Here is a 23,922-nt window from a genome sequence, read left to right on the forward strand (position 1 = left end):
GGGCTCTGCCGGGACCTGCCAGACCCACCCGCCGCCCTGCCGTACCCGCCGGGCCCCGCGCTGGCACGCCACAGCACGGCACCCATCCCTCCTGCCAGCACCCACCCACTCAGCACCCCCCCGCTCAGCACCCCCAGTCCTGCAGATCCAAAGGCACTCCAAGGGTCCCTGCCCCATCCCAACCTCCACCGCCTCGAGAGACAACGCACAGCCTCCAAAACACAGACATTTAATAAACCTGGCTGCACTACCATTATTATTATTTACAGATCAAACATTGGGAAAAACAGTAGAAAAGAGGAACTCTTGTCTTCATAAATACCAGGCCCAGCATGGTGGGGGCCGCACGCCCACTGGCAGCCGGGGGGAGACACAGGCACCCGCAGCCACTCACACACACACACAGCCCTGGGCAGCTCCAAGCAGGGGGTCAGGTTTGCCCCCTGAAGCACCCAGCTTCTCCCAGACCTTCAGCAGTAAGATGGGGCCACCAGGATACGAACCCCACCCCAGGCAGCGGGACCCCCTCAGTGGAGGCTGCAGAGGGGCAGCTCCTTCCCCAGGGCTGTGTCCCTGCTCCGTGCAGGGGGGAACCAGCCCCTTGCACCCCGCCCATGGGTGTTGGTGAGGAGCACGGCAGGCAAGAACCGCCAGCAGTGCAGGCAGGCCAGCCACACATGAGGTTCCATGGGTTTTGGGGACCAGCCACACACCCAGGGACACACGTATCCTCTGCCTTCCCATGGGCTGGCAGGGACCTGATTCTTCAGTGCTGCCAGAGGGGTCTGATGATGTATGCCCAGCCACCACATCGGGCCAGTGACGCTGTGGCACAGGAGGGGCTGAGTTCAAGGGTCCTGTCACAGGCAAGAGGTCCCTGCTCCTCCCGGGGCACAGCCTGTGCCCTGTCCCCATCCAACATCGCCCGCTTGCAAGCAACCCATCTCCGGTGCCCACCGTGGCACTGCTACACGTCGGAGACCTGCTGGGGCTCCCTGGCCTGGCGCAGCCCGTAGAGCCACTTGATGACACGGGCGTTGCGCTCGATGACAGAGATGCCGTAGGGCACACGCTCGGCCGGTCGCCCCGGTCGCCCCTCCGGTGTGGCAGCGCTTGGCGGTGAGCGCCCGCCCTCCGAGCTGGCCGTGCTCACGCTGTGGAATTTGAGGGACACGATGTCGGAGCTGGCGCGGGCGAAGCGCTCGGCCCCCATGTCCTGCATCTCCTCGGGGTCGAGGCCGCAGTAGTTGAAGAAGCGCTCCAGGTCGGCGGTGGCCCGCGAGAGCCGGTCGCTCAGGTCCGACTTGGAGCGGTGCAGCAGCGGCTGCCGGCGGGCGCTCTCAGGGCGGGCAGGTGAGCTCCGGGACGGGGTCACAGGCAGCCCACCTGGGACAGGGGATGCGGGCACTGGTGTCACTGGGCTCCTCGGAGCTCCACAGGGACGCACGTCCACCCTCCGCACGGCCACGCTGCCGGGGGGCCTGGCAGTGGTGGGGCTCTCCGGCAGTTTGCCAGCCCCCTCCGCCGCCGGTGCCTCCGCCCGCCACCTGCACTCCCTGCTCAGCGGGCTCTCAGCCTTAGGGAAGGGGCTGTCACAGAGGTTGATGAGGTTGTTGAGGATCTCCAGGTCAAGGGAGGTCTTCGGGCTGGCAGCCTCGGCGCGGCGCGGCCCCGCGGGTGCCCTGCGGCTGGGGGTGAGCACAGCCCGGCGCACCCCCGGCGTGAAGAGGGGCTGCTTGAGCAGCAGTGGCTTCACCGGCTCCTGCTTGGTGCTGGCGACCCGCTGACTCTTCACATACTTGGCCTTGTCGGCCTCCAGCCTCTCCACTGCGCTGGGCTTCCCGGCCCCCGGCTCGGCGTGCCGGCGGAAATACGCGGGGCCCTTGCGGAGGATGCGGACGGGCATGACCGAGGTGAAAGGCGCTGTCACCGTCACCCCCTTCATGGTGTCGCCGGCTTGCAGCGCCTCGACGGGCATCCTCCGTGCCGGCACCGGGACAGGGGGTGGGCGGCCGCCACGGGCAGCGAGGGGCTCACGTGCCGTCGGCTGCGAAGAGGGACCGGAGTGAGCGCGGCTGCGATGCTGCCCCTGCCCGCGCCCCGGCCCCGCGGCAGACAAAGGCTGCCCGGGCTGTGCGGTGCTGCACTGGCTGCGCCGCCGGCCCCGGGCTGCCTATTTGAAGGCGGACACCACGCCTCCACCACCGCCGAGCCTCCCCGACACGTCCCCCGGCCAATCCGCGCCGCACGCCTGCTTCAAACCGCACCGGGGCCAATGGAGCCGGCCCCGGCGAGGGGCACCCTGGGGAGCGAGTGGGGCGGGGAGAGCCCAGCACCCCTCAGCGATGCTCTGCCCGCATCGCATATGCCCGGGGATGCACCGACTGCATCAAGAGGCGCACTGAATGTGCCCAGGGGGTGCATCACCCACATCAAGGGGTGCATCACCCACATCAAGGGGTGCATTTCCTTCACCCAGGAATCAATCATCCACTCCCAGAGGAGCACCGATTTCTCCCAGGGGTGCATCACTCGCTCCTAGGGGAGCACTGATTGCTTCCAGGGGTGCAATCACCCACATCTTTACATCACCCATGCTGAGGGGTGCATTGCCTACTCCCAGGAGTGCCTCCCCCATGCCCGGGATTCCATCACGCACCACCCTACCAGGCTGGGGGAATCGGTGCTCCACTCTCTCTGCTGTTCCTCAGCCCTAGGCCCTCTTGCAAGCTCCGTGGCTGCCCTTGCAAGCTCACAGACTCACTGCTCCCATCCTGGAGCTCCTTGGAAAGTACGGGTGGGGGTTTCCACCAGTGCTTCCCCAGCCACAGTGTGCTGGGAGCAGCATGGGGCCCCGTGCACCCCGTGTCCTTGGGCCCCTGCCAACCCCAACAAGCGCAGCCGCTGCCACAAGGCAGAGGCACCGTGCCCGCCCACAGCAGGAAGGAGGGGCACACAGAAACCAGCCCTGCACCCCTCTGCAGCCCCCTGCCCAGGGGTGGGCACACCCAGAAGGGTCCCAATACCCAGGGAAGCTCAGGCAGTGGCAGGGCATACAGGGGGACACAGGGCTCAGGCCTCCTCCCCCAAGCCCCTTCCCGAGCTGCTCTGAGATCTCCCCTGGGGGTCCTGATTTGGGGTACTGCTGAGCCCTGAGGAGGTGAGAGCAAGCCCCAGCACTCACCGGGAGCAGTGGTGGGTATGATGGGCACCAGTGTGCTGTGGCCCCACTCGCTCTCACGGCAGCCCTGAGCAGGCAACTGTCACGTCACCCGCTCACCTCCCTGCACAAACTTCCTGGGTGCAGCCCAGATCCTGTCCCAGCTCTGGCCGCAGGTGGCAGGAGTCAGCCTCGGCACCCAGAGCCCCACTGAGCCACGGCTGAGCCATGGCTGAGCCTCAGCTGAGCCATGCCTGCACCCCCTGCCAGCCCAGGGGTTACAGTGTGTCAGCCCCAACCCCCCCAGAATCTGCACCCCAGCAGGGTCCCTGCACAGCACGCTGACACGCTGTGACAGGCGAGAGGCCTGGGGGAGGATGGCTGTCTCTGTCCCCGTACTCGTGCCCTGCCTGGGGGGACACGCTGCCTCCTGACCTGGAAAGTGTCTGCAGGGGGGCGATCAGGCATGGTGACAGCTGGGGATGGTCCCAGCACCAGCACAAATCTTCCTGTGTCCTCCCTGGAGCAGCTTTCTGCAACCCTCTGCAGCACCCCTCGCGTCCAGCACTGCCCAGACCCTGTGCCGATGGCCAGCCCTGCTGCCCTCGTGCCAGTGCCCAGCACAGGGAGGGTTTCTTGGCTGCAAATGTGCTCCCCAAGCAAGGTGAAGGAGGAAAATGTCCCCATGTTGAGCGCTGGAGCCCAGCTCAGTGCCAGACAGCCCTGGGGCCAAGCCAAGGGTGGCTGTTGGGGCACAGGGACAAGGACACAGGGTCCCCCAACACAGTCACCTGTGGCCAGTGTGGGGTCCCCTCCCCAGCACGGACAACCAGATTAGGCACAACCTGCTGTTCCACATTCCTGTGGTGCTGAGCCGCTGTGCTGGCACAGCCGGGCTGCACCGAGTCAAGGTGAGCCGAGCGGAGCCGCCCTCCAACAGACCCAAAAACACAGCAACATTATCCCATGCCCCAAGCCCAGCCAGAGTGTGGGGATCTGAGTGCTGGGCAATAACCAGCATGGCCCAGCTCCTTGCCTTCCTGGGCCAGGCAGCCCAGCCAGGCTCACTTGGCACACCGGCTCACCTCCGGCCTGGAGGAGCTGCTCCAGAGGTGTGCGGTTGTGACCTCCCCCCCCACCAGCTCACCCAGCCCCACTCTGCTGGCACAGGACTGGCACGGGACCGGCACGGGACCAGCACCACCTCCACCACCCACCTGGATCGGCCCTGCGGCGTGGGAGCCTCCTCAGCGCGGATCAACTGCCGCACTGCTTCCCCCTGCGCTCTTTCCGAGGGTGTCCCGATGGTGTCCCAATGTCCCCGCACCTCCTGCTCCCCAGCCACGTCCTCCCCGTGTCCCTGTGGGAGGGCGGCCGGCGGGCACTGGAGCAGCTCCGTGTGCGGAGGCTGCTGCTGAGTCAGTGCCGGGCGAGGACGCCCTCCAAGGCAGCTCAGCGCTCACATGGGATCGAAACCACGGGGCATTCCTCCATGCCAGGCTGCGTCACGCAGCGTGACAGTGCCTGGTGACGTTCCAAGTGCCGGTTCAGCCCGTGGTGCCGGCTGGGCAGCCCGGATGCACATGTGGCCTGAGGTGCTCACACGGACAAAGACAAACCCCTTCTGAACGTCGCTGCCCACTGCGGGCAGAGGATCCTGATGCTGTGTCAGGGCTTGAGGGAGACAGGGAAATTCCCAGCCCTCCCGTGGTCACCCGAGTCCCCATGTGTCACTGGCATGGCCGGCTGGCAGGGCCTGCTCTGATGTGGAAAACTCGCTTTATTTCCCCGTGCACCTGACAGCAAAAATTCCAAAGTGTAGGAAAATAATCTGGTGAGCAAGAAGAGAGGTGACACACTCGAGCAGGGTCACCAAGCCCACAGCCACCTGAACCCACTGGCCTGACCCCAGCCCCAGGGTGGCTCCTGCCCCATGGTGCTGACATCTCCAGTCAGCTCTGCATAGAGGGAATGAGCATTTGGCCCACGCCATGGAGCTCAGTTACAGCCCTGCATTGTTCAAACTGCTCTTGGAGCAACACAAGGAGCTGGTGGAGGGAGAAGAGCCAAGGGAAGCACACAGTAAACAGCTGTCTGGGAGCCAGAGGGCTGCCCTGAGCTCAGATCCGCACAACGGGCTCGGCTGGAAAATCCCTGCCCGGTCGGTAGGCGAGGGCAGAGCCCTCAGGCTGCATCCCCCCACGGCTGTGAGGCTGCACGGGTGCAGGCAGGAGGCTGTTGGAGCTGCCCGGGCATGTCTGGCCCGTTGGAGCAGGGCGTTGGAGCCAGGCAGCGCCCCGTGCCTCGCCCTCCCCAGGAGCATCCCGGGACATGCTCCGGGAGGGCAACCTTCTGCAGGAATGCTTCCCCAGCACCTGGTACAGCACCTCCACTGCTGCTCCAGGGACACGGGCACAGTGTTTGGAAACAGAGGGACTGGCACTGCCTTTGCTCTCACCTCCCACAGACATTCCTCCGTGCCACTCTCAGGACCTCCTGGACGGTAAGTGCAGCTGCAAATGAGCAAAAACACACTCAGAGGCCAATTCCCCCCTGGAAGTGCTGGGTGGAGGCGGCTGCAGGTGCCTGGTAGCACCCACTGGGGATCAGTGCATTGTGGGCAGCCCCACGCAGAGGTACCTCCAGAGCTGGGAGCCCCCAATCCCTTCATTTTGGTAGGTGCTAATTCCTAGTGTTTTATTTCAGCCCCTTGCCATGTCCTAACCCAGGGCAAACCACCTTCTGCTCCTGCCTGAGTTTCCTCAGTGAGAGCTCTGCAGAGCCGCTCTAGAAGGGACATGGAGACGTGATGGGGAGGCTCCTGCTGTGCCCAGCATCGCCCCGCTCCCCGTGGGCAGAGGGAAGGATGCTGCCTGCACCCGAATGTCCCCACTCAGTCTCTGCTCAGGGAGCCAGGAGCCGGGGAGGTGACAGATGGGGACATGCCGGGCACGAGGCCTTTGTCTGGCCGGTGGCGGCGGCACGGACCCGCAGATGGCGGCTGCCGTGGGGCCGTGGCCACAGCCCGTGGACAGGCGAGCGCTGGGCCCTGGGGATCCAGCCCTTTTGTTGGGGTCTCACCTCCGGCAGCGGCCCCTTCCCGGCCGCCCCCCACCAGCCTTTCAACTTTCAACTTGACCTGCTCCTTTCACATGGAAATGAGATGCAAATGGCGCTGGGGCTGCCGGGGTCCAGCGGCTGTAACCCGCCAGCAGGTCCCCAAGTCTGGGGGGTCACACCCACTCAAATGTGGTGGCCAGTGGTCTCTGGGGCGAAGGGGTCCCCTTTGTCCCCCAGGAATGGAGCAGCAGCCCCCCCCCCCCCGCCCAGGCAGACAGTCTCCACCGCTCCCAGCTGGAAGCGGATGAGTCCAGCCAGGGCTGAGCTTCAGGACTGACCCTTGCTCTCCCGGGCTGCCGATCCTCCCATGCCCTCCCACCATCCAGACACCCCCACGGCACGGGCAGCGTGCCCAGCCTGGGGAGCCCCGCTGCACCCCCTGCCCTGCACTGGCTGCAGTTGGGATGGGGTCCTCAGTGCCGGCTGGTGAGGAGGGGGCTTCCAGAGGGTTGGTCATCACAGCCCAGCAAAGTCTCCCAGGCAGGGACCACTCGGCTAACAAATGTTGCCATCTGCCTCCGGGGCCTTCGCTCGCATCTGTTGGGGGTGTGGAGGGGTGAGGGGCCGGGGGGCCGGGGGCTCAGCTGCGGGGCGGGCAGGGGGCGGAGGAGGCACGGGCAGGGGGCGGAGGAGGCACAGGCAGGGCAGGCAGCACGTGTCGGGTGGATTTGGGTGAGGAGCGTGAAGGGGCAGCATGGGGGTCCCGCATCCAACACCCCCTCGAGCTCCACTGCCCCTGCCCTGCAGCCGCTTGCCCTTGGGAAGGGTCTCACCACCGTCTGCGCTGCTCCTTTGTGCTGCCAAATTAAACACAGGACAACTGTTGTCCCCTCTCCATTCCCTCCCTGTCCACATCCCCACGGACACACAGCGATCTCAGCTGCCCCAGGGCCAGTTCGAGTTCCCCACGCCCAGTTTCCCCCAGCGCTTTGGACGTGTTCTCTGCCTTCCAGGTCCCCTGGGCTTTTGTACTGCTTTTTAGTGGGACAGAGGTAATTTTGTCCGTGGGAGCCAGTGTGGGACTGTTTGCAAATTGTGTTGAAAGCTGATAACCCGGGGGTGTTGGATTAGGGCTGAACGGTGCTCACACAGTACGAGAGACTTTTCTGCTCCTCACACTGCCCCACCAGTGAATGAGAGGGCAGAGGGCTGGGGGTGCACAGAAATAGGGAGGGGACATGGATGGGACAGCTGCCCCCCTGACCAAGGGATACCCTGGACTGTAGGACATCCTTGCTTTCCCTACTAGACTGACTTTATCTCCACCTACTACTTTTGTCCCTTTTACCTTTTTCCATTCTGTCCACCATCCCACCGAGGGATGTGAGTGAGCAACTGCGCAGGGGGGGGGGGGGGGGGGCTGAACTGCCTGCTGGGGTTAAACCACAGCAGCACCTCAAACTGGGACCATCCCCCACCACGGGCACCCACCGTCCCCGCAGTGCCAAGGGACACCCTTGTCCCCACTGCACTGAACAGCCCTGGCTGCTATCGGTACTCCCACAGGAGCAGTAGCCTCCCGAAGGGACAGGGACAGGCAGACAGGCAGGGCAGGCAGGGAAGCAGGTCAGGGAAGGCAGACAAGGAGGGCAGCAGGGAAGCAGGCAGGCAGGCGGGAGAAGGCAGCTCCAGTTTTCGCAGGGCTGCAGCCCGCTCTCCCAGCGACACCCGGTGGGTGCTGGGGGAAGAGCTGCCATGAGGCATCCTGGGGCGGTGGGTGCTGGGATGGGACGGGGGGTGGGGGTGCTGCTTTAGGTCTAGACAGACCTAGAGTCTGCCTCCTCACCCGGCTGGTACAAGTAGTTCATACGCTGGCTCACAGTTGGGTTCCCGCAGTGTTCCAAGGTGGGACAGCTGCCACACTCGGGGGTCCCCGAGGGCCCCATGCCAACCCAAGACCCCGCAGAGACCCCCGATGGGGACAGGAACCGTCACCGGGAGACAATTGCACCTGCAAGAAGAGTCTGTGATAGGTGGGAAACAGTTCAGGCGGGGACAAGGGCAAAGTCCAGGACACCGCCAAGAATAATCACCCCCCTGAGCTGGAGACTCTGCCAGCTGGGACCAGGACGAGGAGCAGAGCAGGGCCAGGCTATCACCCGTCGGCATCCGGAGGTGGTGACGCGCCACCTCACGTCACTGCTCCGGCAGCCAGGACTGGCTCCTGCCCGCGTGGTGCTGCCGGTTTCCCAAAGCGCAGTGAGTTACCCTTGGGAGATTGCCGAGGGACCGGTCAGACCGGACCCCACTTCCTTCCTGGCTCCCGCTCCCACCCCGATGCCTCCCCGCGGAGCCGGGGCCATGGTTGGGTTGTCGCTCCTGCCAGGCTCAGCCCCGTGAGACGTGAGTTTTCCTCTGGCGGGCTCAGCGCCACAGGAGAGGGCTGGAGACGGCTCTGCGGGACTGCGGGGGCATGGAACGTGGGGGCACGGGACGTGAGAGTCCTTCCCAGGAGCGGGATGAGAGCGGGCAGGGGATGTGTCCGGATCCCAGCTGACTCAGCTGGGAGGTACGAGCAGAGGCTGGGCTGCAGGTTGGGCTGCTGGGGCCTTTATCCCGCGGCCACCCGAGCCTGCCGGGATCTCAGGGACCAGGCTGGGAGGAGACGGGCGCTGCGTCGCCCTGCCCTGCCCATGCAGTGGGAGGTACAGGACCTCCATTCCCAGCAGAGCAGCTGCCCAGGCCACTCAGCGTCCAGGTGAGAGCCCTCTTTACCCTGAACCAGGCTGTGCTGAGCCTCGATGGGCTGTGCTGAACCCTTGAAGGCTATGTCGTGCTGACACGTGAGCTCAGGCAAGTTCAATGCCCTCCTGGGTACCGCACCTGCTGCTGCCAAGCCCTAGCCCTCCGGGATGAGACCAGGTGGAGCCCAGCAGATTCCACACCCAGGGCAGGAGGGCACAGTGTCATCACTTCAAGGGAGCAGAGGGGTCCACAGGGCTTGCAGAGGGCAAAGGCGGATCGGGCTGGGCTGTGGATTCCGCACCCCCATGGCACGTGGGAGAGAAGCTGTTCTGCCTGCCTGCCTACGTAGGCAGCGGTCACGAGAGGACAGGGTTGGGGCTTGGTGGGGTCAGATCTCACCCCAACACTCATCGAAGTCTCTCCTCACAGCACGGCAGCGTCGCCCCTGGGCCCAGGGACCCAGCCCTGAACCATGGCACTGCTCACCCACCTCCTCGCCTGTGCCTTTGGCACAGGCTCCTGGGTGGCCATCAATGGGCTGTGGGTGGAGGTGCCTCTGCTGGTGACGGTGCTGCCGGAGCAGTGGGACCTGCCCTCCTACATCACCATCATCATCCAGATGGCCAACGTGGGACCACTCTTCGTCACCCTCATGAACCGCTTTCGGCCTGGCTTGCTGAAGGAGGTGGCTGTTATCTATGTGGTCGTGTCTGTGGGTGTCATAGCCTGCTTGCTCCTCTCTTTCCTCTGGAACCACACTTCCGTCATCGCTGGGAAGTCCCACAGCATCGCCTTCCTGATCCTCACCTTCTTCCTGTCCTTGGTGGACTGCACCTCCTCCGTCACCTTCCTGCCCTTCATGATGCAGCTGCAGCCCCAATACACAACCACCTTCTTCATAGGCGAAGGGCTCAGTGGGCTGATCCCTGCTCTCATCGCCCTGGGACAGGGCTCTGGCATCTCCAGCTGCGCCAACGTCAGCTACGAGGTCAACATCACCACTGGCAATGAGACTGTGGAGAGCACCATCTCCCAGCTGGAGACCCAGTACCTCCTACCCAAGTTCTCCACCCTTGTCTTCTTCCTGCTTATGACTGCAATGATGCTGATCTGCTTGCTGGCCTTCTTCTTCCTCAGCCGGCAGCCCAAGGTGTGGGAGCTCTCCCAGCAGCAGCTCTTTCCCAGCAACATCGTGCTGAACTCATTTGACCAGATCCTTGACGAGGCAGCTGACCCGCAACTGAGCAGAAGCTGCTCATGTTCGAAGGATCCCAAGGGACAAGGGGACGTCCTACCAGAGAAGGTCTCCTATTCCCTGACCAAGCTCGCCTTCATCTACCTCATCATCACCTGGGTGAGCGCCCTGACAAATGGGGTCCTGCCGTCGGTGCAGTCCTACTCCTGCCTGCCCTACGGCCACACCACCTACCACCTGACAGCCACGCTCAGCTCCATGGCCAACCCCCTCGCCTGCGTCGTGGCCGCGTTCCTGCCCAGCAGGTAGGTAGTGGGGTGCAGGGAGATGCAGCAGGGTGCACCCCAGGGGATTCTGCCTTAAGAACGGCCCCTGCTTTGCAGGGGCTTGCAAAGAAGGCACTGAGTGGGAGAGGGTCTGTGGGGTGCCCGTGCCCTGGCAGCACAGACACCCCAGGAATGGAGGATGAAGCCAGCAAGGAGCCGTCTTTGCCACTATCCAGGGATGGGCTGGTGGTGTTCCCCAGTGTCACTCACATGTCCCTTGCAGGTCCCTGTTCCTGATGGGCTTCCTCACCATGGCAGGGACAGGCTTTGGTGCCTACAACATGGCCATGGCAGTGATGAGTCCCTGTCCACTCCTCCAGCAGTCCCAGTGGGGCGATGTCATCATTGTAAGTCACGGGGTCCCTCCCACCCGGGGAGATCTCTGAGGCCACCCCTGGATCTGTCCCCCAGCCCCACAGTTGGGAACCTCCCCCAGCCCTGCTGACCTCTCTGCCCCCTGTGCTGCCAGGTCCTCTCCTGGGTGCTGTTCACCGGGACGCTCACCTACGTGAAGGTGATGGCCGGGGTGATCCTGCGGAGCCGCAGCCGCAGTGCGCTGGTGTGGTACGGGATGCTGGAGCAGCTGGGCTCCCTCCTCGGGGCACTGCTCATGTTCCCCCTCGTCAACATCTACAACCTCTTCAAATCCGCTGACTACTGCAGCCTGCAGTGCCCAGCGGGACGGGCACCCCAGGACTGACCCTCCTGCCGGCACGAACTCCCAAAACCAGCGAGGCTGGGTGGCTGGGAAGCAGCGCTGGGACTGGGATGGCTGCAGGCATGTCTCCCCACCAGATTCTGCCAAGTCCCCAGGCAGCAGCAGCTCCGGGGCTTTTTCCCCAGCCTGCGTACAGGGTGTCCCCATGACATGAAAGCAATAGAAGGTGTTTGCTCAGCCCTCTGTCTCCCTGCTGCCCCACCCCTGCTGAGGGAGCTGCCTGTGCCAGTGCCCCCTGCCTGGGTACCTCTCAGCTGGGGCCATGCCCCATCCCTTCCCCTGGGGGGTCTGTCACCGTTTGGCATCTTGCCCCAAAGCCCCCCTGGACTCCACGGGTGGGCACAGCCCCAGCTGCACCCGGCAGCTCCGTCAGCGTTCCCGGCCCTGTGCTGTGGCAGCTGCCCCCAGACAGGGGGTTTGCAGCCAGCTGGGGGGAGCGGGGACAAAGGCAATCATGGGGAGGGGGATGGCAGGGGGACACGGCACATTCACGAGGGCCCCAATAGCAGCTGGGGAAACTGAGGCACGGTGGAACTGGGGGCACGTGCTTGACATTTGCCATCCTCTGCTGTGGCCCTGTCTGTGCTTTTTGCACCCTCCCTGCAGCCCTGTGCCTTGCTGCACCCCATCTCAGCCCCGCTGCAACCCAAGAAGGGCAGTGCTGGGGGTGCAGAGCTGGAGAGGGGCCGCAGCAGAACCCCGCACTGGAGCAGTGTGGGTACAATGCCCGTCAGCGGGGGTGTCACACCACCAATGCCAGGGCTGGGCCACCTGGTACCCAGCTGTGCCCTGACTGTGCTGGCCAGGTCAGGAGCCAGGTGAGCACCAGGGTATGGCAGGCACGGGGGTCAGGGGGCAGCGGCAGCTCCGGGATGGGACAGCGCCCGTGCCTCGCACGCGCCTGCGCCCCTTCCCTGGGGCACGAGGCAGCCGGGCCTTTGTCCCCGGCCCTTTGTCTGGCATCTGCTCCCCGTGCTGGCGGCAGCACCAGACCACGGATTGGAGCCACTTCGGGGCTCCGGCTGCGGCCCGGCCGCCTCCGGGAAGGATGCACTTGGAATACCTAATGGCCAGCAGCCTCCCAAGCTGGCACTGGTGGGGGTCCTGCAGCTGAGGCAGCAGAGAGGGCAGGAGTGAGGGCAGTGGGCTCTGACCCCCAGCACCTCTGGGCATTCCCCGGCAGCTCCCGGCTGACCCCACAGCCCTACACATCCAGGATCCAGGGGGGACAGGGGGCTGAGGACCGGTGAGAGATGTGGGGGCACAGCAGGGCAGGTTGTCTCATCCTGGGAGTGGGATGTGTCCCTTGTGGGGAGACTGGGAGCCGAAGCAGAGTCCTGACCCCTCTCCTCCTGCTCCCCAAAAGGATGCTTCTCCCCTGGGGAGCCCCCAAAACCCTTCGCCCACCGTACCCCCACAGACCCCTCCCTCTTGCCGGGGAAACAATTGCCTCCGATGGGAATTATTTCCATACAGCTGCTCGGGAAGGCACAAACCCGTCGGAGGAAGGCTGAGCCTTTCTTCTGGCGCTACCCCCCCTCCCCATGGCGGTGGGGGCAGGTTTGGGGGGGCCCAGGCACTGCCGTCAGCGCTATCAGCTCGGCAGGGCTGGCTGCGGTTATTACCATACATTATCGCAGTCCCCTGCCTCCGAAAGGAGCTGGGGCTGCTCCCCCCTCCCAGCACTCCCTCCTCCTGCCTTTTACACTTAATTACCTCCCTTATTACACCGCAGCCTGGAGAGAGACAAAATCCCAGGGCAGCGGGCGGGCGGGCAGGCAGCAGGCAGCGGGCAAGCAGTGGGCAGGCAGCAGGCAGTGGGCAGGCAGCAGGCAGTGGGCAGGCAGCAGGCAGTGGGCAGCAGGCAGGCAGCGGGCAGCGTTCAGGCAGGCCCAACTAGGGCGTAAGTAATTGTCCGTTCTGCAAACGTGCCTTCCAGGAGAGAACCAACACACGCACGGATAAATAAATCAGGGAGCAGAGGCCGAAAGCCCAGTGTGTGTGTGTGTGTGTGTGTGTGTGTGTGTGTGTGTGGGACGCTGGGAGCAGCCCGGCAGGCGATGTCCCCCCGGGGCCGCAGCCCTCTGGGAGCGGTGACCTTGAACTTGGCAGAGCCCTGACGTCAGGGCAGCGCTGCGGGGACAGATGGGGCTCATGGTGCTGCCAGCGAGCCCCAGCCAAGCGCTGCGGGAGCGAGTGGAGAGACCCCAGCCCATGTGGGGACCAGCCCTGGGACCCACAGCCCTGGGACCCACAGCCCTGGGATTAGGGTGGAAAGACCCCAGACCACATGGGGACCAGCCCTAGGATCTTGTGGAGTGTGCAATACTCTGGATGTGGGATACTGTGAGCTGGGATACTGTGAGCTATGGGATGCTGTGAGATGCTGTGGGATGCTATGGGATATCAGATGCTGTGGGATTCTGTGGGGTATCAAATGCTGTGAGATGCTGAGCACTGTGGGATGCTCCAGGCTGTGGGATGCTGTGAGATGCCCTGGGCTGTGGGGTACCACACAAAGCAGTGAGCATGGGCACTGCAGGGCTGGCTCCAGCCGTGTCTCTGGGCACGACTGAAGCAGCAGACATGGATGTGAGTAGTCAGGCTCACAGTGCCAGCTGTAGAGGTGCTGCTTTTGGCCTCCAGACCTGATGCCACATCCCTGACCAAAGGAGCTGGTGCCTCCCAAGGTTGGGGGTGCCCAGGGCTGCCCCGCGCCAGCCGTGCCAGCGCTCTGCCTGCAGTGACAGCTGGGGGACCATCCTTATTAAGTGCTGCAACACATTGCACAGGGCTCGGGGAGAGCAGAGCCTACTGCCAGCCAGGTCCCCGTGTCACCCACTGGCCCTCAGAGAGCACAACTTCAGAGAGAGGCAGCGCCGGACCACCGGCTGCCTGCAGGGGCGAGGGGAAGGGGGGAAGTGGGAGTGGGGGCTCCCGCGGGGAACAATGCACTGTCACGAGCCTATTGTTGTGGCTGCGAAGGTCACAGTGCTTCCCTGGGACTGGGATGGAGACAGGGACATGGGTGGGAAAAGGGACAGGAAAAGAGGGATGGGAATAGCGAGCAGGGATGGGGACAGGACAGAGGTGGGACAGGGAAGAGGGAACAGGGATTTGTATGCGCTTGCAATTTAGGTTTTTGATATGAGGACGGAGAACAAGGGACAGGGAAAAGGACAAGGGAAAGGGGTCAGTGGAAAGGGACTGGGGATAGAGATGAGAACAGGGAAGATGGATGGGAATGATAACAGGGAACAGGGATAAGAACAGGGAGCAAGGACAGAGAAAAGAGAAAGGGTCAAGAAGCAGGGACAGGGACAGAGGACAGGGATGGAGACAAGAGAAGACAAGGGACGGGACAGGGATAGGGACAGGCATCGGGATGGGGACTCTCACTCCGCAGCCCCGTCCTTCCCTGGCCCTGGGGGCTGGCGGCAGGGAGACAAAGGCGGTGGGAGGCAGCAGCATGTCCCACCCCCCGGTCCCCCCGTGTCCCCATTGTCCGTGGCCGGGGTGGGGGGAGAAATCCGGGGGAGGGACCGGGGACCCCACACTGCCGTGATGCCCGGGGCGCCCCGCGCTGCCGGCGGCTCGGGGGGCTCCGGGGGGGCTCCGGGCGCGGCCGGGCGAAGCGGCCCCCTCCCCCAACGACCGCTTGCCTTCCTCCCCTTCCTCCCCCCCCGTCCTCCCCTCCTCCTTCTCTTCCTCCTCCTTCTCCTCCTCCTCCTCCTCCTCGCCACCCTGCCGCCTCCCCGCCCCTCGCACTCGCCTCCCCGCGCCTCTCCGTGCGCACCGCCGGGGCCGAGCGCCGGGGCCGGGGCGGGGGGGGGCCGGGGCCGGTGCGGGGGCCGGGGCCGGTGGCGGTGCCGGTACCGGAGGTGTCCAGCGCTGCCCGGCCCCGCCATGCCCCGCTCCTTCCTGGTGAAGAAGCTGAAGGCGGAGGCGTTCCCGGCCGCCGGGGCCCCCGCGCCCCCCTACGCCCCCCTGGAGCCCCCCTACACGCTGCCTGGCCCCGCCGCCGGCGATGGTGAGTGCGGGGCCGGGGGTCCAGAGGGGCCCCCCCGCCGCTATTGTCTGTGCTCCCGGCGGGGCACCGGGGAGGAGACACAGGGGGACGCGGGGCAGGACGGGCCGAGGGTCCCCGCGTTGTGTCCCGCGGCGGGCAGGGGGTGCGGGGTGGGGGGTGTCATCCCTCGTCGTCTTGCTCCCCGCTCCGGGGCCACCGGGCGCTGCCGAAGTTGGTCCTTTGGGGAAACATCCCCTGCGTGACAGCGTCAGCCCCGTGGGCAGCCTCGAGACCCCCCCTCCGCCCAGGGAGCACCGAGACGGGATCCTTCCGGTGACAAGTTTGGGGGTGCACGAAGCAGCCGGGTTGCGGGGGCGGCGAGGGGCGGCGGGGGCGGCAGCCTCGCCGTGCCGGCGGGTTTCATTGTTCGCAGCGGTACCCTGAGCCCCCCTGGGAACGCGGTGGGGGCCGGCGCCCCCCCGGGGCACGGGGAGCAGGCGGGGGAGAAGAGGGGGACACCCCCACCGCAGCGCTGAGAGAGGTGCGAAGGGCTGGGCTGGGGGTGGCCGGGGTCCTTAGAGCCCCATCCTGCGGGGGGAATCTGGGGTGGGCTCGGAGTCCCCCAGGCTCGGCAGAGCCTCCCGACGGGGCGGCCCAGAGACCTGTCCTAGAAGAGGGGACGACGGGAGGTCAGGGGGCTCCATTCCTTAGGCTGGGGAGTCCTGGATGCTCAGGGGCCGGGAGACGGAGCTGCATGCGGGAATGGGCCTGATCCAGCCATGCACAAGCCAGCATTGCCCAGCCGTTGCGGTGCCTGTCCCCCCTTTTGTAGTGCTCCCCAGCCCTTGATGGGTTTTCCCTACGCGGGGCGAGGGTTTTAGACCCGTCTGGCCAGGGGGTCCTCTGCTCCCCCCTCCTCAGGAGCCAGGAGCCGGTGGGGGAGGGATGTGCTGCAGCTGGGCAGAAGCTGCCGACGCTGCTCTCCTGGAAATAACCTTGCTGCATGCACGGAGGCAACGTGAGAAATTGCTGAGCAGAGCGCTTTCTGCACAGCCCGCGCTGTCAGCACGGCGCGGGGGACGGGGGGGCCCGGCTCTGCCCCCACCACGCAGCCCCCTCCCCACCACAGGCATCCCCGGCAGCCACGGGACAAACGGCGATGGTTGCTTGCCCCAGGCAGGGCATCCTGTGGGTGCTGGCCAGGGATCTGGGTTTAGGGGATGCTTTGCCACAGCTGTTCACCCTGCCCCACAGCATGCACTGGTGAGCCCAGCCGTGCACCCACCCCAGGCCCCTGACAGCCCCTCTGTTACCAAGCAGCTTGCAGGGACCAGTGTGCACAAGATAGGGGACTGCTGGGACGAGTTTGGTGGTCCTGGAGTGTCAGTGTGTCCACCAGAGTTGCTGGCCCGGTGGGAAGGGGACTGCACTGCTGCTCCTGCGGTGACCTTGATGTGACAGGATGGAGGGACCAGGATGCCAGTGAGGCGCCCTCTCTGCCACAGGTTGGGAGTCCCACGTGTGAAGTGGGGTCATGAGCAGCACCAATGTCACATGGGGGTGATGCCAGTGGAGTGGTACCTGAGCCCTACTCCACACCTGGGGGGCTGTAGGTCCCCCTCCTTGGTGGGAGCGCAGGACCCTGGTGGTGCTGCCTTCCTGATACTGTCCCATCTCCGGAGAATAGACCCTGCATGGACAGCGGAGATATGTATGGCTTTCCCAGCCCCTTTGCTGGGGAAAGTGGCCTCGTCCCCCTCACCGTGGTTGCCCACAGAGCAGAGCTCATTACCGGCACGGCCACGGTGAACAATGAGGCTCCCGGCACTGACAGCTGTCTGGCAGCTAATTGCCCCCAGGGGCTGCCCACAGCTGGGGCAGGCACATCTGGACGTTCCATGGCCCCATTCCCGGTTTCCACCGCTACGGGATGGGACCCATCCTGCCGACAGATGCAGACAGGAGCCAGGGCAGGATGAGGCAGTTCCAGTGCTCAAGTGACTCAGTGGGGACCGGGACCAGTGGGGGAGGGACAACCCCAGTTCTGCACCTCCAACGGGCAATTTCGGATTGTGTCTTTCCCCAGTCCCTGGTGAGGCTGGCCCGGAGGGGTGATGACCTTGCTGTGCTGTTCCCACAGGGTACCTCCAGCACTGCCTGGCACCAGCTGGCTACGACACAGACAAGAAGCAAGGTCTGCCACCACCACCGCCGGACCCAGCCTATGCACCCGGCCACGAGGAGTACAGCGACCCCGAGAGCCCCCAGTCCAGCTTCTCCGCCCGCTACTTCAACGGGGAGGCAGCGGTGACAGACAGCTACTCCATGGATGCCTTCTTCATCACGGACGGGCGGTCGCGCCGGCGCAGCGAGAGCCAGCGCCGAGGCAGCCACCGCCACTCCTGCCCCGAGTGCGGCAAGACCTACGCCACCTCCTCCAACCTCAGCCGGCACAAGCAGACCCACCGCAGCCTGGACAGCAAGATGGCGAGGAAATGCCCCACCTGCGGGAAGGCGTACGTCTCCATGCCCGCCCTGGCCATGCACGTCCTCACCCACAACCTCAAGCACAAGTGCGACGTGTGCGGCAAAGCCTTCAGCCGGCCCTGGCTGCTGCAGGGCCACATGCGATCCCACACCGGGGAGAAGCCCTTTGGCTGCTCCCACTGCGGGAAGGCCTTCGCCGACCGCTCCAACCTGCGCGCCCACATGCAGACCCACTCCGCCTTCAAGCACTACAAGTGCAAGCAGTGCGAGAAGACCTTCGCCCTCAAGTCGTACCTCAACAAGCACTATGAGTCCGCCTGCTTCAAGGGCTCCGAACACAGCTGTGCAATAGGAAACTAGGCCCCCAGCCCCCTGTGGCGCATCCCCATCTTCATCCCTTCATCCCTGTATCCAATCCCCATCCCCATCTCATCCCGTGCCTGTCCCCATTCCCATCCACATCCCACCCCGTCCCCATCCCCATCCCATCCTGGTCCCAGTCCCCACGCCAGCACTCCTGCAGCTGCAGCCAGCCAGTTTGAAGCCGTGCTGAGGCTGGAGGACACATCCCTGCAGACTCACTCCCCACCTGGGAGGATACCCTATTGCTCCCTGGGAAGGGGGTACCCCACAATGGGACCCTGCTCCAAGCTTATGGGTCCCCGAGCTCCCCCTGCAGCCAGGCAGGTTTCTCTGCAGGGGACTCACCTGGGGACCTCTTCCAGATCCAGGATAGATTTCCTCCCCCAGCTTGTGATTTTCACCTTTATTTATTTAATTTATTACTATTATTTATTTAGAGCTGCTGCTTCTCACTCCGGGGGATCCCGGGGGAGAAAAGACACTTTTCTGCTCCCCTCCAGGAGCATACCCTCCCCTTGACCCTAACCCTGATGGGACCATGGGCAGATGCTACTGCTGGCTCAGCAGGACTGACGGCTGCTGAGGCTGATGGAAGGCAGGGCTACCAGTCCCCCTTGGAGGCTGGGGTCCCTGCAGCCCACCACCCAGGGCACTCTGCTGCCCCCCTGCCCTCTGGCACTGTGTTCACCCTGGCACTGTGGCTCCACAGGCCCAGAGTTAGGGGAAGAGCAAGGGGGTCCCATCAGAGATCCATGGGACGTGTCCTCCATTGGATCCCAGCTCCTGGCTTGGCCAGGCACAACTGGCCTCTGCCACGGTGATGGGCTGGGAAATACCTGCCCCAGACAGGTGCAGCCCCCCTTGCCGTGCAAATGGCTGGGCTGGCAGCTGGGCTGAAGACCCAGCCCTGGGGCAGGCAGCACCCAAACCCCCAACTGCCCCCCCATGTAGCCCTAACCCTTCCTCAGCCCCTTCTCCAGCCAACTCCCAGCTCCTCACCATCATCCCCCCGCCTGCGCTCAGGAGGAGGGGGTGAGAGTAGCCGTAAAGTTTGGGTGAGTCTATTTAAATGTTCTTATTTATATTATTTATAACTTATGCTTTTCACTATTTATTTGCCAAGACTGGCCGGGCCGGGCCAGCGCTGGCTTGCAGGAGGTGGCAGAGCTGCAGCAGAGCTGCCGTGCCCAGGACAAGCCGCGGTGGCACAGACGGGGACAGGACCCTGAGAGTGGACAGTGCGGCAGGGCCCGGGGAGGGCATGAGCTGGCCCAGCAGCCTGGGCTCCATGCCCTGCAAGCCTCCCCCAAAGGCAAAGCCCTTCTCTTTCGTCTTCCTTACTGCCGCAGGCTCCTGCTTTGCTCCGTGCCCCGTGCCAGCCCGATGGGGACAAACCAGCCACTCTATGCAACCTCCTGGTGGAGCATCCCCTCACCGGCCCCGGAGCGAGCGCCGTGCACGGCATCCCGGAGCGGGGCCCGACCCACGCCTCCGCCTCCTACCTCGGGCCACGAGCTGCCACAGCCCCATCACCCTGTGCCAGTCCTCGACACCTTGGGGCTCAGCCCGGCACGTCACGGGGCCGCACTCGTGCACCCCCACACTGTCTTCCTGCACCGTCTTCCTCCCTGCACCGTCTTCCTCTCGCCGCCTCGGCGCCCGCGTTGGTCACGGGCTCGGTGGGGATGTCCCTGTCATGCTCCCCGCTGCTGTGGCACAGTGGTCACGCATCCACACCCCACGCAGGGGACGAGCATCGCCCCGGCCACGCAGGCACCCACCGGGCTTTCCCCGCGATGCCGGCGCCATTCCATGGAGCACGGCGTCCCACGGCCGGCAAGCTCGGAGCACCGCGCCGCTGCCCCTCTCTCCTGTAAATAGCAGATACTACAGCAATAATTTTCCGTGCATGATAGATTTTTTCTGCCAGGTTTTGTACTCGCCAGCCCCAGTACGACAAGTCTACTGAGATCCGGCCGCCCGCAGTATTACTTGTAACGCAATTCAGGGATATAAAAGGGATTTCTGCCACTAACCACGTGTCTCGGGGGATTTGTGCTGCCGGTGGCGGGTGGTGGCAAGTGAGCTGCCAGCATGCCCATCCCCACGGTGCCCCGTGCCCACAGCCAGTCCTGGGCTGGAGCATCGTGGAGAGAACTGCCCCAAAGTGAGGGGCGATGTCCTGGCAGCCTGCTGGGAGCTGAGGCACCCGGAGCATCCCACGCTGCCCGTGTGGCCGTGCCAGCCCTGCAGCCAGTGGGCAGCAGCCAGACAGCCCCCTGCCGTGACAAGGGGGGTTTTATGATGCCATCCTGCTCGTGAGGGCGCTGGGGGCTGTGAGCACAGCAGAGCACTCACTGACCTGGAAGTAAAGCAGTGTGTGAAATCCCGGCAGCAGGCGCAGAGCCTGGTGGGCAGCCCCCCCGGGGCCCGACGATGCTCACACACCCCTGGGGCTCCACCTCGCTGGATGGGGAGGATTCGGTGAGCAGATTTTATTTCAGCTGTTGCCGTGCTGGCATCCACTCCCATGGGATGTGGTCAGGGGTGGTGGGAACAACCCAGCAGAGACCCTGCTCCCAGGGGCTCCCTCTCCCCTCTCCCCTCTGCCCTCTCCCCTCAGCCTTCCTCGCATGTGAGTGCCAAAGGGGGAGGGCAAATTTTTTTTGGTGTCCAGCTTGTCAGCAGTGCCCTCGCTGAGTCCTGCACTCCCAGGGACATCTGTGCAACCATTCACCTGCAAAGTCATCAGCAGATTCACCCTGCAAAATACTAATCCCAGAGCCTCACAAACCAGTCCCTGACCATCACTAGCATGTTTCCGAGTCAGCTCCAGGGCTGGGGACCCTCCATGCCCTCCAGGAGCCAGGGTGAGGGCATCAGGAGCAGCCATCTGCCAGCATCACAACCCCACTGTGGATCCAGGGTGCCCTGGTTGCAGCAGCTGATGGGGTGGGGGACCCAGTTCTTCCTGGAAGCCTCTCCCCATTTAGGACACTGGTCTGAAGAAATGACCTAGAAAGATTCAGGGCTGGAATACCGCGGTGTCTGCCCCAGCTGTGGAGAATCCCAGCATTGCTGCTCAGCTCTGGGGCTGTGTCATGCCTCCTCTTCCTCGCCGAGGACCCCACGGGTGTCAGCGTAGCAGGAAGAGGGCTCTGGGGTGGGGATTTGTTCCTGGTACAGCCAGGCAGGTGGGGGGCACATCCCAGCTCCCAGAGGAGATGCTGCAGAATGATCCTTAGTGTGCCAGCATGGCTAGGTGGGAAAAGAGACCCCTGGGCAGCTTTTGGGGTGGGGGGGCAGGACAGGGACCCCCAGCACAGCTGGTAGGGAGCTCAGCTGTCACATGCCGAGGATTGTCCCATGGGGATGAGGAGGTGAGGGCAGCCCTGACTGCAGGCTCTCAGGAGCAGGCAGAGGGCCAGCTGGCTCTGGCACCCGTCCCGGCAGCCCGTCCTGCCCCTTCACTGTGACTCTGCAAAACAGCGGGGCGGGGGCGGCGACGATGACGATGGCGGGGCCAGGAGGAAGTAGAGCGGCCCGGCTGGGCTCTGCACTGCTCGGGGCAGAGCAGAGGGCTCGGCTGGGCAGGAAGGAGGAAGGCCAAGGCCGGCTGGCAGCAGCAGCCATGGCCGAGCCCGATGATCGGAGCATTCACACACAGCATATCTCGACCGTACACAACGTGCCCATGCGCGTCCTCATCCGGCCCATCCCGCCAGTGCTGGATCCAGGGAAAGTGCAGAGCCTGGTGGAGACCCTGCAGGTGAGTGCAGCCCCTCCCACACCTACCCGTGCCACCCGGAGGGCGCTGCTGGGGAAGCTCGCAGCACCCAAGCCCCAGCACAGGCAGGTCGGGGGGTGTCGGGGTGGGTTGGGGGTGCTGGAGTGTGTTACTCTTGGATGTCTCTGTCCCTTCCCAGGAAGATCCCGAGCGAGTGCCCCCCATCGACGTGCTCTGGGTCAAAGGCAGCGAGGGAGGTGACTACTTCTACTCCTTCGGAGGCTGCCACCGCTTTGCAGCCCACCAGGCACTCCAGCGGGAGACCATCCCTGCCAAGATCATCCCCTCCACCCTCAGCGATCTCCGAACCTACCTTGGCTCCTCCACGCCCCACCTGCGCTAGCCCAGCATCCCGAGGATGCACCCGCAGCCCCCGCTGTTGCCGTTGGTTCCTACCCGGGAGCCCCTGGTGAAGATGGGGTCGGGGTCTCCCAGCCCTGAGGGGGTTCCCGGGGTCCCTCCCACAGGGATGGGGTCAGCGTCCTCCCACCTTGGGGCGCGGGTCCTCGGGGTTCCTTCAGCCAGGATAGGGTCAGGGTCCTCCAACCCTGAGGGGAGCCCCTGGAGTCTCTCCAGCCGGGATGGGGTCAGGGTCCCGCCGGTACCGGGAGGTGTCCGGGGCGAGGCGGGACCGGCAGGTGGCGATATTGTGCCGCGCTCCGCCACTACGGGAGACTGCGGGGACCGGGACGGGACGGGACGGGACGGGATGAACCAGGACGGGGTGAACTGGTTGGGGTGGGCTGAACCGGGGCACGGCTCAACCGGGAATAGCTGAACGGTGATGGAACGGGCGGAACCGGGGCATGGCTCAACCGGGAATGGCTGAACCGGGACAGGAGGGGCTTAATCGGGGCACGGCTCAACCGGGACGGACTGAAGCAGGGCACACTGGAACTGGGACAGGTCACAGCCCGTCCGAGGCACAGATGTACCAGGAAGGGATACAGACGGACCGGGAAGGCATAGAAGCAGAGCGGGACACAGCCGAATCAAGACACAGAGGTACTGGGAGGAGGCACAGCTGAACCGGGCAAGGCCAGTCCCCAGCCCTCTCACGGCGACTCTGGGCACACCCTGTGCCCGGATTGGGGGACCCTGGGCTGTGCCTGCCCCAAAAACCTCTGCTCCAACCCCGGACACATCTCATCGTCCCCCTGTCCCTGGGGACACCTCCAAAATGCTGGGGTGGGGAAATCTGCTGCTGCACCTAGAATAAAGGTGATCAAAGCCCCACAGCTCCCGGGCCTGGTGCTGCGGTGTGATGGGGTTGGGAGCAGGGATGGAGCACGGCACAGCATGCTGCCCTGGCACCAGCAAGAGCAGTGGCTGTGGGCACATGGAACAGGGACAGATGCTCTGCAAGGGGATGGATATTCTGCAAGAGGATGAACGCTGTGCAGGGACAGTGCTCTGCCAGACAGCCCAGCCATGCAGCTGAGTTCAGGATCAGCTCTGGCCCGGCGGTGGGGAGCACATGTGGTCCCGCCGTGCTGGGATGGTGTCATGTCTGCAAGAACCACATCGTCACCCCATGTACAGGCTGGAAAAACCACCCCAAGCATCCCCTGAGCATCTCAGCATCCCTCCGAGTCTGGAGCCTCCGTCCAGGGAGGGGAAAGGCTACTGACTCACCCACCACACCATGAGTCAGCAGCAGGACTGGGACAGGAACTGCAGCCGGACACTTCTGCCTCCTCAGTCACACTCCTTCCTGGACAGATCCTGTCCTCCTGGGGCAGAAACGGGCTGGGAGAGGGTTTGGATGGAGGGCATGGCCCCCAGGCAGCAGCTCTGCAGCGTAGTGTGCATGGCAGGAGCTGGCAGTGCTGGCACTGGACAGGGCACGCTTCACCGCTGCCTCCACGTTTCCTCAGGATCCACTGGGGAGGAAGAGCAGGGTGGGCTGGGGGTGCTGGACGAGGGAAGGGACGGGGGGGAGACTCCGGTGCGGCAGAGCTGCATGTGCCACATCAAAGTGGCTGTGCGCCGGGAGGAAGCCCTGCAAGCACTCACAGAGAGCAACCCTGGCCCGCGGCTCCCTGATGGGCCATAAATTTCTCCAAAGAATT

At 64.6% G+C, this 23,922-nt stretch overlaps 4 protein-coding genes across 6 annotated transcripts; 3 read left to right on the plus strand and 1 right to left on the minus strand.

Annotated features, from left to right (window-relative positions):
- Positions 1-215: 215 nt before the first annotated feature.
- On the minus strand, positions 216-3,380 carry FAM110A (family with sequence similarity 110 member A). Its single transcript, XM_032705214.1, has 2 exons — positions 3,185-3,380; positions 216-2,047 (listed from the first exon to the last, which is right to left on the minus strand). The coding sequence occupies exon 2, from the start codon at positions 1,976-1,978 to the stop codon at positions 968-970; it is 1,011 nt and encodes a 336-aa protein (XP_032561105.1). The 5' UTR covers positions 1,979-2,047; positions 3,185-3,380; the 3' UTR covers positions 216-967.
- A 4,966-nt stretch (positions 3,381-8,346) lies between these two features.
- Positions 8,347-11,631, plus strand: SLC52A3 (solute carrier family 52 member 3). 3 transcript variants are annotated; one of them, XM_032705211.1, is made up of 4 exons: positions 8,347-8,479; positions 9,395-10,465; positions 10,710-10,833; positions 10,956-11,631. In XM_032705211.1, the coding sequence occupies exons 2-4, from the start codon at positions 9,438-9,440 to the stop codon at positions 11,184-11,186; spliced, it is 1,383 nt and encodes a 460-aa protein (XP_032561102.1). In that variant the 5' UTR covers positions 8,347-8,479; positions 9,395-9,437; the 3' UTR covers positions 11,187-11,631. The 3 variants fall into 3 exon arrangements, with proteins under 3 accessions (XP_032561102.1, XP_032561103.1, XP_032561104.1); XM_032705212.1 differs by having other exon boundaries at positions 8,465-8,978; XM_032705213.1 differs by having other exon boundaries at positions 8,465-8,623.
- Positions 11,632-15,108: 3,477 nt separating this feature from the next.
- SCRT2 (scratch family transcriptional repressor 2) lies at positions 15,109-20,098 on the plus strand. The gene is made up of 2 exons (XM_032704591.1): positions 15,109-15,234; positions 17,354-20,098. Exons 1-2 carry the CDS (start codon positions 15,111-15,113, stop codon positions 18,058-18,060), a joined length of 831 nt encoding a protein of 276 aa, XP_032560482.1. The 5' UTR covers positions 15,109-15,110; the 3' UTR covers positions 18,061-20,098.
- Positions 20,099-21,397: 1,299 nt separating this feature from the next.
- SRXN1 (sulfiredoxin 1) lies at positions 21,398-23,088 on the plus strand. The gene is given in 2 exon segments (XM_032704592.1): positions 21,398-21,832; positions 21,990-23,088. Coding segments are annotated over 2 exon segments (624 nt in total). The 5' UTR covers positions 21,398-21,412; the 3' UTR covers positions 22,194-23,088.
- The last annotated feature ends 834 nt before the right edge of the window (positions 23,089-23,922 follow it).

This window comes from Chiroxiphia lanceolata, chromosome 17 (genome assembly GCF_009829145.1).
Source record: "Chiroxiphia lanceolata isolate bChiLan1 chromosome 17, bChiLan1.pri, whole genome shotgun sequence".
In the NCBI taxonomy this organism is placed as follows: domain Eukaryota; kingdom Metazoa; phylum Chordata; class Aves; order Passeriformes; family Pipridae; genus Chiroxiphia; species Chiroxiphia lanceolata.